At 40.0% G+C, this 12533-nt stretch overlaps 1 protein-coding gene across 1 annotated transcript; it reads left to right on the forward strand.

Annotated features, from left to right (window-relative positions):
• Positions 1-3363: 3363 nt before the first annotated feature.
• Positions 3364-11240, forward strand: si:cabz01068815.1 (solute carrier family 51 subunit beta). Its single transcript, XM_063013113.1, has 6 exons — positions 3364-3473; positions 5980-6052; positions 6525-6896; positions 6992-7093; positions 9313-9403; positions 10615-11240. The coding sequence occupies exons 2-6, from the start codon at positions 6013-6015 to the stop codon at positions 10871-10873; spliced, it is 864 nt and encodes a 287-aa protein (XP_062869183.1). The 5' UTR covers positions 3364-3473; positions 5980-6012; the 3' UTR covers positions 10874-11240.
• The last annotated feature ends 1293 nt before the right edge of the window (positions 11241-12533 follow it).

Raw genomic sequence — 12533 nt, forward strand, 5'->3', positions numbered from 1 at the left:
CCAAACGTCTGACCTGCTGCCACATGATTGTGTAGTGTGTCTGTGGGAATTTGTGCACATTGGTGGACGATCAGAAGGCCTGGTTAGCTCTCCACATCAGACAAGTCGAACCATTTACATTTACATTAAGGGCCTTGCTCAAGGGCCCAACAGCAGCAACCTGGCAGTGGTGGGGCTTGAACCAGCAGCCTTCTGATAACTAGTCCAGTACCTTAACCACTAGGCTACAACTGAACCATGTCAAACTAATCAAACCTCGCTCTGTACCACGCAACCTCCGAACCACTTGTCTCGCTCGACTTGATCCTCCACCCAAGTGGTGGAACGAGCTCCCCTGTCTGTCCGAACATCAGAGTTTCTCGCTGTCTTTAAAAAACAATTAAAAACCTTCATCACCTCTTTACTAAACACTTCAGCTGACTTGTACTTACTAACGCTCTTATTCATTTCTTGCAAAAAAAAACCCAAAACAAAACACTTTGGTTCTAACAGGGTTTCAGAAGATTTGTGTTCTCGGACTGTTGTCCACTTAAACTAGAGTAAGGTAGTGTTTACTATGGAAGCTCTTCTGTAAGTCGCTCTGGATATGGACCTCGCTTTGTGCCAGTTATGCTGGCCAAAGAAAATGGCCCTTCAGACAATAGTGCCACAAAGTTGAAAGCATATAATTCATTTTATATAATTACATTTATACTCGTGGTAACATTGGGTGTAAAAGAAAGACCTGGACTCAATAAGTAGGAGTCTCAAAGCAACTTTACAGAATCCAGGACCAGCAGACCAAAACCCCTGTTGAGCAAGTCCAGGGGTGACGGTGGCAATTACAGAAAGAAACCTTGAGAGGAACCAGACTCAGCAGGGATCCCCACCCTCCTTGGGTGTCCTGATCATGCCAATATGCATTTGATGACTTTATTACTATGACTTTTACTGTTGTTACTATTTTATTTTATTTAGTTTTATTGTTTATTGCTCTTTAATTAAAGTTTACACTTTTCATCTATGCTCTGGTGATACCAGAGTGATGCATCTGTGATCGTCATGCCAATAATGCATCTTTGACTAGACTTGACTTGAAGATCAGTTTAAAAATGACTAATTACTAGAACCAGACTAATGCAGACCACACTGACTTTAGTTCACTCGAGACACTGACTTGTGTCTAATCATGTGAAAAGTACATGTCTGAGTAAACACACCACACACATTTTACAATGTTTAATTTATTTTTAAAAAAACCAGTTTTGTGTGGTAAAATATAATTGCAGACATTTGGTAATTTAGTTAACTGGTCTAGACACACCCAGGTTTAATTACTGCCACTCCTGTTACAGTAAATAAAACCTTTGTGTGAAGAAGCTAAAGTTAAAGTCTCAACAAGCAGCACACTTTACCATGATCAAACTGGATTCTAGAAAAAGATGATAAAGAAAACTTATGTAAATACTAAATGAAAACAGTTACTATGAACAGTTACTGTGGATGAATGGATGAATATCTAAGAAACTATAAAACATCTGCCAACTATGAGGGACTTAAATGCTGCCTCACATTTGCCAAAAACACCTGGATGACTCGATTATGGACTGATGTGTCAAAAGTGAATCATTTTGGAGGAAAGGATCTCCTAACATTCTGTGTAATTTAAGCACAACACTTCAGAATAAGAACATCAAACCAGGTTACAAATGGTGGTGGTAGTTTGATGATGTGAGGATGTTTTAGTGCATATAGTTCCAACACACACTTCCATGATACACTTGTACCATGCAACAGAATAATCCAGCCCAGACAAGTCAGTGTATATTATTTACAATGGTTAATCACTAGTGCCACCTACTGTAGATGATGTGTAATGGATACTGTGGTCATCTCGGTAGTTTAATGCACTACAATATCTATCATTGTCAACAGTATGCAACTACTCCTAATTTATGAGTTTAAGCGTTTCTGCTTAAGGTCCTGGGTTCGATCCCCAGGCGGGTCCTTCCTGTGCGGAGTTTGCATGTTCTCCCCCTGTCTGCGTGGGTTTCCTCCGGGAGCTCTGGTTTCCTCCCACAGTCCAAAAACATGTTGTCAGGTTAATTGGAGACACTGAATTGCCCTATAGGTGAATGGGTGTGTGTGTGTGCCCTGCTAGACTGGCGCCCCGTCCAGGGTGTTACTGTGTGCCTTGCGCCCATTGAAAAGCTGGGATAGGCTCCAGCACCCCCCGCGACCCTGACTGGATAAGCGGTTAAGAAAGAATATGCTTACAGCTTTGTAGCAACACTTTGTGAAAGGCCTTGTCCTAGGTTGATGTGGAGGAACCTTAAAGCCAATAAAGACTCGTAAGAGAAATTGATATGTCGATTGTAAGTCTGACCTGATGCGTTTACAAACTAATCACAAATTCCCACAGATACATTTTACAACTTTGTCAGCCTTTCCACAACAGTTTTGGAATGGAACATCCAACAAGTTTATGGTGTATCTATTAAAATGCTGAAGCTCACAGTATCCTCATAGCAGATTAAATGACACAGAGAGCGTTCACCTGTCGCAGCCTGCCCAGCCTGCCATTCACCATCACATGTAGGAGGTATTTGATCATACGTTCAGTGACCCTGTGTCCACTTGTGATCTCACAAGGCTAATCAAACAGAACAAACCTCCATTAGCAGCCTTGCAAAGGGACAAGGCTACAACCAGGGACGAACAAACACGAGAACCAGCAGATTTCTGAAAGTATAATTTAAAAGCCTGATTTAAAAGGCTGGTGTACATGTGTTTATTTTGCAGATATTTTTACAACTGAGCAAAAAAAAATACATGGTTTGGCTCAAAGTTCCAAAACAGATCTATAGTATGATGACTGGGTTTTAAGTTCAGATCTACTGTATGAATGCTTGGCACGGTGGCTCAGTGGGTAGCACTGTCGCCTCACAGCAAGAAGGTCTTGGTTCAATCCCCATATCGGGCAGTCTGGGTCCTTCCTGTGCGGAGTTTGCATGTTCTCCCCCTGTCTGTGTGGGTTTCCTCCAGGAGCTCCGGTTTCCTCCCACAGTCCAAAGACATGAGTGAGGTGATACAAAATTGTCCATGACTGTGTTTGACATTAAAAACTTGTGAACTGATGAACCTTGTGTAATGAGTAACTACCTGTCCTGTCATGAATGTAACCAAAGTTTAAAACATGACATTAAAATCCTAATAAATTAATAAGTTCAGATCTACTGTACAATGGCTGGGTTTTGTTTGTTTACTAGTCACCTATTAAACTCAGCTTAAGTCCAAGTTAAAGTCCAGTCCAGTTTCAGATCTGTCTGTGTTCTCTCAAACTGTTCTCCCATGAACCGATGAAGGACATGTAAAAAGGAAAGAAAAAAAGGAGTAAACCTCCTCCCATGTGGTGTTTGAAGTGTCTGGAGTAAATCAGACTGAATGAGTGAACCAGTTCCTGACTGCAGAGTCGCCTGAGCTGCTTCATCCAGGTGTGTAAAACGTTTATTATTTACGATCAGAACATTGATAAGCTTTATTTATACCAGTGTTTAATTTTCATAAGATCATTAAATGGTTAAATAACATGTTTGCACTGAGTTTTCAGCTTACAGTTTTTCTCAGTCGATTTGGTACATTTCTCACATCATGATTTACATTGGCATCACAACAAGTGCATTTCTCAAAACAGTTAGTGCAAACAGCAAAACTCAATGAAATACCTGCAAAAGCACGTACCTCGCTCACAATTCTTTGTTTTTGCCTCAAAAGCAAATTTTTATGTCAATCAACTTGTCAGTGCCATCAGAATGTCTAGTCTGTGTGTCATTGCCTATGAACAAGGTAGTCAAAATACTTAGTCATGTTGTCAGTGCAACAGTGTACACTGTAAGTATATTCTGATGGAAACTAACTAAGCTTTTGATTACAAGAACGCTGCACATTTTGTGGCATATCAATTGAAACGGTACGTGTTACACACAAAATACAAACTTACACAGAAAACAAAGTTACACATGACTGTATGTGGGAGACTGACAGCAAGAAATTGGACTGGAATCAAATTTATACAGTAATATTCTTTTACTGTATTGTTCGCACTGCAATTTGTTGACAAAAAAATCAGATAGAAATTCAGGAACTGTTTGGCAGCACTCTATAACACAAGTAAAAACTACAAAATTAGAAACTTACTCTAAACATTCAAAACAAACTGAGACAACAATTTAAGGAATTATAGTGCTTTCTTTTTTATAAATCCTGACGCTCCTCTCTTTTGGGCCACATGTTTTCATCCACGTCACACTGGATATCTTCCCTTGCAATGCAGTGTGGAAAGAATCTCCTGGAGTGCCTAATCCAGCCCCTGCAGGCATCTGCTGTGATATCCTCACAAGCTGCATCCATGGCAGTCAGCAGGTTCATCTGGGTGTGCGGCTGGTGATCGTACACCTTTCATCTCCAGGCTGAGAAGAACTCCTCAATTGGGTTCAGGAATGGGGAGTAGGGTGGGAGGAATTCCATCAGCATTCTATGATAAATGGCAAACCATTGCCTGATGGTGTTAGAGTGGCATGTACTCTCCTAGCTCTTCCTCTGTTTTGTCCCCTCAGTCTTCCACCACACAGCCTTACCCCTCTTCTTGGCTGTTCACCCTATACACGGCCTTGTCTTTCCATTGTGAGACTTTGTGACACTGCAATGTTTTGTATCTATATATGTTTGTCAATTGAAAATTCATGAGATGCACCTCTGACCTATGGTTGAGAGCTGTTTGACCATTGGTTGATCTAAACCTTCACAAATTCCCCTTCTTAACTGAAAGCCAAGATTCACCTGAGAACAATTTAAAAAATTTAGGATAAATTACCAAAATGTACCAAAAACGTTTCATAGAAATGTACAAATTATGCCTGAGAGATTATGACAACATGTTCAGCACTTTTGCATGTAATGACCTAGGCAATGACCCGAAGCCTAAATGTTTTGGAGGGTGAGACAATTCAACAGACAATCAGTAGAACACATTTTGATAAACATGACAAAAGCAATTGATAATGCAAAAAACAGCAGACAATCGTACATGACCATTTGCATGAATGTACAAAAGCATTTGCAAAATGAGAAACACAATGAGAAATGCTATTATGATGTGCACAAGTGACAAGGAGATGTGGAGATTGAACACACAGTTTTGAGAATTTCAATTCTGATCTGAGAAATGAACCAAAACGACTGAGAAAAACTGTAATGAAACTACATACAGGGTTCAACAAAATAATGCAAACAGCTTATAATATATTTTTTTCAAAAGTTCATTAGTAGTAAGGACAACATGTAGTTGTAACTATGTAAACCCCAAATAAAAATCTGTTTCTTGTGTTTCTTAATTTTAAATTGCTTAAAGTTGGTAAAAATTACTGAATTATCTCATAATTTATTCTGTGCTGTGACTGAATTAGTGTCAAAACAGTTCACACAAACCAATTTGTCTTTAACCAATCTGGACTGATTTAAACAGGCTTTACACTCACAGAATCAGAATCAGAGTCAGAATCAGATTTAGATTCATAATTTGAGACAGATTCATAATCAAACAGGCATCTCAATATATAAAGCAACAGATCATCCAGGAGCCTGCATGTTTCAGTCTACAAACTAAACATGTAAGTACATTTGAAACACACAAATAATTTAAGCTTCTAACCTTGTGGCAACAGTTTGGGGAAGGCCCTTTGTTGTTTCAGCATAACTGATGAAGAGTTTGATGCAGATGAACTTCAGTGACACAATTAAAAGTATTTCCATAATATTGTGGACAGTTTCATGTAGCCTCAGAAGAATGTGCCAACTGTATAAATGCCAGTACTTTTAAAATTGAATGTTCAACCACCTTTGGGTCATAAAGTGTATCTCAATACAACTGAGAAAAGCAGTAAGACAGATTTATCAGAATGTACATTTCATACGTAACACACATTGTGATTTCTTACACAGTTTACAGATACTGATGGTCAGCTTGCTGCTGAAATGCTGCATGTGTGGATAACACTGTGTTTACTGTGGCAAGGTAAAACCAGCTCTCTGTATCCAATTCATACAAAATAACATTAACTAGCTACTGAATTATTTAACGCTAAAGACACACACTTTTATTTGAATACAATTGAAATGTAAGACGTTTATTAATAATGCATTTTTAAGTCCTTAATGGTTTACAGTGAAATGTTGGGTCATTTTGTGCTACTCGACCCATTTGTTATGGATAGGTAGACAGATAAACAGACAGAAAGACAGACATATAAACAGACAGACAGATAGATATACACACAAATAGACAGATAGATAGAAGGATAGATAGATAGATAGATAGATAGATAGATAGATAGATAGATAGATAGACAGACAGACAGACAGACAGACAGACAGACAGACAGACAGACATACTTTATTGATTCTGAAATGAAATTAAAGAATGTGAGATGTCGCTCTATTCTGGACAAAGTTTTTTTCACAGTTCTTTTTAATCTCTGTTAACCCAGGAACCAGCAGCTTCCTGATCCACAACAGTTTGGAGAATCTGTGCCTGGAGGACTCGCTCAGTGAGACAGCGGTTCACTTACAGAGATGCAGCGTGGACTCAGAGCTTCAGCAGTGGACCTGGACAGATCGCTGGTTCCTCATGAACCTGCACACACACAGATGTCTGTCTGCCTTCGACACAGACCTGGTCCGGACCGTCGACTGTGACGGTGGAGACGAGCTGCGCTGGGGGTGTGAGAACCACAGGCTCGTCAGTCTGAACCGTTCTCTAGAGCTGGGTAGTCTCAGGGACAGACTGGTGCTGACCAACACGGGGAAAAATACTCGCTGGAAGTCTCTGGATGAAGGGGACATCTGCCAGGAGAAGCTCAGTAAGTTCCTACACAAGATTTAATATACATTTATAGAATATCAGTATGGATGGTGAAATTGAGCAGTCCTGAGACAATCGTGTTTTTTTCAACAGGAGCCAGAAAGCAAAGGGACGTTTATGAGTCTCCAGAGGCTGGGGACACAATGACGGAGGAACAAAGAGAGTACCTGAGATGGTACTACCGCTCTGAGGATCGTGAGTATGCCGTAAACTATACATGCACTGGACAAAATACCAGAAACAACACATAAAAATTAGCTTAAAAATGAAATATACTTAATTAATGAAAATGCTGGCAATCTGGTCCCACTGATGTTTACAAGATGTAACGTAAAGCCTCCACATGGGGGCGTACATGCCTGTTAAAATTAGTTTATTTAATTACTATTATTTTTCTCTGTGACCCAGTTTATGTTTGTAACACAAACATAAGGGGTGGCGGGGTGGCGGGGTGGCACGGTGGCTGAGTGGGTAGCACTGTCGCCTCACAGCAAGAAGGTCCTGGGTTCGATCCCCAGGCGGGAGAATCCGGGTCCTTTCTGTGTGGAGTTTGCATGTTCTCCCTGTGTCTGCGTGGGTTTCCTCCGGGAGCTCCGGTTTCATCCCACAGTCCAAAAACATGCAGTCAGGTTAATTGGAGACACTGAATTGCCCTATAGGTGAATGTGCGTGTGTGTATGTGTCTTTCACCTGATAATGTTTCTGTGCAGGGTGCTCGGTTGGGACAGCATATTAGGGTTCAAATCTTAGTGGGGCAGACATGATTGGCTGTGTCTGAGGGGAGAATGGTCAAAGCTCTGTTATGGGTTGACACCTTGTCTAAGCTATTCCTGTGTTTCCCAGTGGAATCAGACCTGCCTTGACCCTGACCAGGATAAAGTAGTTGACAATGAATGAATGAATGAATGAATGAATAAACGCTACATTTGTTTTATGGACACTAGAAGGTCAAATTGCTGATATTTAAGTAGGTGTGTTTATACATGCAGTATCTATCTGTACAGGGTCATTGCTCCAGGAACTGGGTTTAAAACTGCTAGTTTACAGTTTAATAAACTACATAGACATAAAAGACATGACGTGCAAGACATTTTTTTAAGTTTGGTGTTAAATGTTTGGATTTCTGTCAAACTAAGTCAAGTTAAAATCCATGATTTAATGATAAGAACAAACATATCTAAAAAACTGTGTGTATTTCAATGAATTAAATAAAGCCACATAATTAAATACGTCATGCTAGTTCCGGTTTTAACATGTAATGCAGAGATAGGGACGATATTTTATTATTCATAAAAATATAACAGCCGTCATAAAGCTTCTATAAACTGCAGCATTTGAACTTTGATACTCTGGAGTCACGCTGTGCTCATTAAAATGTAAAATGCCTTCATGTATTATATAAAACACCTACATGTATCATACAAAATAAAATGCTAATTTGGCTGGTGTCAACAAAAGCATTTTACTGTTTCTCTATCATAAGTAAACACAGTAATCTGTCATTTTTAAAATAAATTTAAGCATGTCTAAACGGTGGTGACATGGTTTGACCAGTTGAGTGTACGGGAGCTCCAGAGTCCTGGTCTCAACCCAATTTAACACTTTTGGGATGAATTATACTTGGATTAAGAGCCACGCCTTCTTGCCTTCTCCTCTCTTCCAACATCAGTGACTGTTCTTACTGATTCTACTAACAGAATGGGCACAATTTCTCACAGACACACTCCAAAATCATGTAGAAAGTTCATGCTTCCCAGAAGAGTGGATGGCATTAAAGCTACAAAGGAAGGAGGAAGCGATTCAGTATAAAGAAACAGTTTTAATGACAGACTACTGATGTAATCATTTACTTTTAGCATTTTATAGATAGATAGTTTAGATTGAAGATAGACTGTATGGACAAAAGTATTGGGACACGTGACCATGAACTTCCATGTGGTTTTGGAACAGGATGTCCAACAAGCTCATGGTCATGTGTTCCAATATTTATATCCATATAGTGTATCTTCAATTTAAACTATCTATCTATGAATGCTAAAAGTAAATGATTACATCAGTAGTCTGTTCTTAAAACTGTTTCTTGTGTTCCTGAATTCTTAAAGTTAAAGTACATTTAAAACACAGTCTTTGCTTTCTATTTCTAGCAAAGTAGTAGAGTGAGGGCTAGCATGTGCTTCCTTCAAGACATAGTGTGAAATGCAGCTTATTTAAAATTCTATTTCTTGATCAGCTGTGGACATTTAAGTTTCTTTCACACAGAAGCGCTGAAAATGTGAAGATCAGACCTTAACTTTCTAGATTACTTTCTAATAACTGATTTAGGATGTACAGTATGTAATGGCATGTATTACTATTTATTTTGTAGAACTACATGTTTACCGCGCTAACAACATTTTTGTTATGTGTTTTTATAGCGACCCCGTGGAAGTTTGCCATGCTGGCGCTGTCTCTGGTGGCTCTGCTGTTTGGATGTGTGCTCTGCGTCATGGACATGATGAGTAACAAGTCAGTACCGACACATGAATAAGCTGGTTAGATCTGGTGAATGATTAAAGAGTCAAATATTCTGAATACAGAGACCGGTCACTGTGGGAGAGCCTCAGAAGGCTGTGTGTGTCCGTCATACTGCGAGGCCTGTACAAATACAATCTAATTCATGTCATATTCTCTATTCTAAGTTGTATTTTTCTGGAAAATGTATTCAGATGTATTTTTTAAATGATATGAACTATTTATTTGGCTATTTAGAAGATGTGTTTCACATCTAAGGTCAAGCTTAGTTAGTGCAGAGATGTTACAGATGAGCAAACATTGCATTATTATGTAATTCACTGATTCGATTCATGACAAGTGACCTGTTATCTCCGTGGTCGATCGGGCTTCTTAGAAAACAGTTCGACTGCCAAGATGATTATATAAACTATTAACAAGTGTGTTTATCCAAGTAAAGGGGTAAATTACAACTACAATAATTATTACTATTGGTACATTATATATATTGTTGCTAACAGAGACTGGGCAAATTGTAATTCCTATAAAACTGCTATATAAATAGAGTGTGGGACATATATAGCTGATAACTGGGCCATATTAAGATTAAAATTCTATGTATACAGCTGATCAATTAAATATTAAAGTTGAAATCTATACTATCTGTATAAACCAGCCATGCCAGTCCTGGGTGGCATAGTGACAGAGCAGGAAGTGAATGCCAAGTCATCCAGATGCTAAATCAGCAAAGCAACCCCAAAACAGCACACCTTAGGTGTCACCCAGCACCAGGGTTCTAGCTACCTGGGTTCAAAGCTTACCTTCAGTCACTGTGCAGGGTGTGTTCCTGCCTTGTGCCCCTAAATTTCAGGGTGGTGGCTGAACCACTTTGACCCCGATCAGGATGAAATAGTTACTAATGATGAATGAATGACCAAATGTGAGTTCTGTTCTGACACAGAGACAACAAACCGGTATTCATTAGGAAAAGAAAAACATAATTCATAACCCCATTTCCAGAAAAACTGAAAATAAATGTTGAATTTGATGCAAACAAGTTAACGTGGCAAAAAAAGTGCAGTTGATTTCACTTTGTGCTCAGAAATTCGTATAATAAAATTGTAAAACACCCACAATGATGAACATGTGTAACATGCACCATTAAAATCATGCAAATCGATTTCTACAATGTTCTATTTAAAATAACTCGATCGATCCCGTTACAGACACCGGAGTAAGATAGCTGTATACAAGGCTGCTGCCGCTTCCATAAAGGTTGAAATGGAGGAGCTTCAGGTCATCACAGGGGTCAAAGAGGACAACTCTTACACTGCCCCGATACAGGACGGTCATCCTAACAGCACAGTACCGGTGGATGAGCCCAGCGAGACCAGCTCACTGAAAGCTGGGGACATTATGGTTACATGGAAGGATGGAAAAGTGTCAAATCTGCTCCATGATCCTTCAGAGGAAGAGGAGAAGTAGTACACGAGTAAAAACATGGACCGTTTCCCCTTCCTGCCTCACTATACTACTATATCCAGGCTCATTTTAGTCTGATTTTACATTTACGTTTTAAGCATTTAGCAGACGCTTTTATCCAAAGCGACTTGAAGTTGCGACGGTATACAATCTAAGCGATTAAGGGTTAAGGGCCTTGCTCAAGGGCCCAACAGTGGCAACCAGGCAGTGGTGAGGCTTGAACCCGGCAACCTTCTGATTACTGGACCAGTGCCTTAACCACTAGGCTACAACTGCCCTAGAGTCTTTTAGTCTGTACTTAAATTCTGACCTACGTCCATTTAGTCCTGCCAAGGTAAATAAATGCATCCTGATGACCTTGTCCTTAAAACTATGGTTTAATCAATATTCACTTTAATTCTTTCTTTGAAAAACTATTGGCTTCCTACCCACACACACACACCTAAAGCAAGCAGATTAAGTCTTATGTAAATAATGCCGTGACGTAATTCTACACAGCTACTACACAGCTTTCATTGTGTTCAGATCGCTGTACAGTTCACACTACACAACTGGATCTTTTGTAATCAGGAGTCTTAAGTCCTTGTGGTTTTACACTACATGACTGATCGGTGATAGAAGCTCACACACTACACAATCCATCACCAGGAGGAATCACAGACGACTCCGTCTGGTCTCCCAAACTACAATATATTTCGTCACCAAAACGGACGCGATAAGTGACGAGGGGTTTAATGACACCACGTCTAAAAATGCACGTCAACAAGAAGTGAGCGATCAAAGTCGTTTGTGCGCTGATGTGCAGCGTAAAAGCAAGTAGGAAAAATAATTGAATCTGGGTGAAAAAGTGGGTTCGGCTACGCGGCCAGCAGGGATCGTCTGTTCTGCTGAGAGTTGGAAGTCAAATAAATATTTTTTGCAATGCACTCACTGTCCATGTTATCAGCTCCACTTACCATATAGGAGCACTTTGTAGTTCTATAATTACTGACTGTAATCCATCTGTTTCTCTACATACTGTTTTAGCCCCCTTTCATGCGGTCCTTCAATGTTCAGGACCTCCACAGAGCAGGTATTATTTAGGTGGTGGATCATTTTCAGCACTGCAGTGACACTGACATGGTGGTGGTGTGTTAGTGTGTGTTGTGCTGGTATGAGTGGATCAGACAGCAGCGCTGCTGGAATTTTTAAATACCATGTCCACTCTATTAGACACTCCTACCTAGTTAATCCACCGTGTAGATGTGAAGTCAGACAAAGATCACTCATCTATTGCTGCTGTTTGAGTCGGTCATCTTCTAGACCTTCATCATCGGTCACAGGACGCTGCCCACGGGGCGCTGTTGGCTGGATATTTTTGGTTGGTGGACTATTCTCAGACCAGCAGTGACGGTGAGGTGTTTAAAAACTCCAGCAGCGCTGCTGTGTCTGATCCACTCATACCAGCACAACACACACTAACACACCACCATGTCAGTGTCACTGCAGTGCTTAGAATGATCCACCACCTAAATAATACCTGCTCTGTGGTGGTCCTGACCATTGAAGAACAGCATGAAAGGGGGTAACAAAGCATGTAGAGAAACAGATGGACTACAGTCAGTAATTGTAGAACTACAAAGTGCTTCTATATGGTAAGTGGAGCTGATAAAATGGACAGTGA

The sequence above is a fragment of the Trichomycterus rosablanca genome, chromosome 17 (assembly GCF_030014385.1).
Source record: "Trichomycterus rosablanca isolate fTriRos1 chromosome 17, fTriRos1.hap1, whole genome shotgun sequence".
Lineage (NCBI taxonomy): Eukaryota > Metazoa > Chordata > Actinopteri > Siluriformes > Trichomycteridae > Trichomycterus > Trichomycterus rosablanca.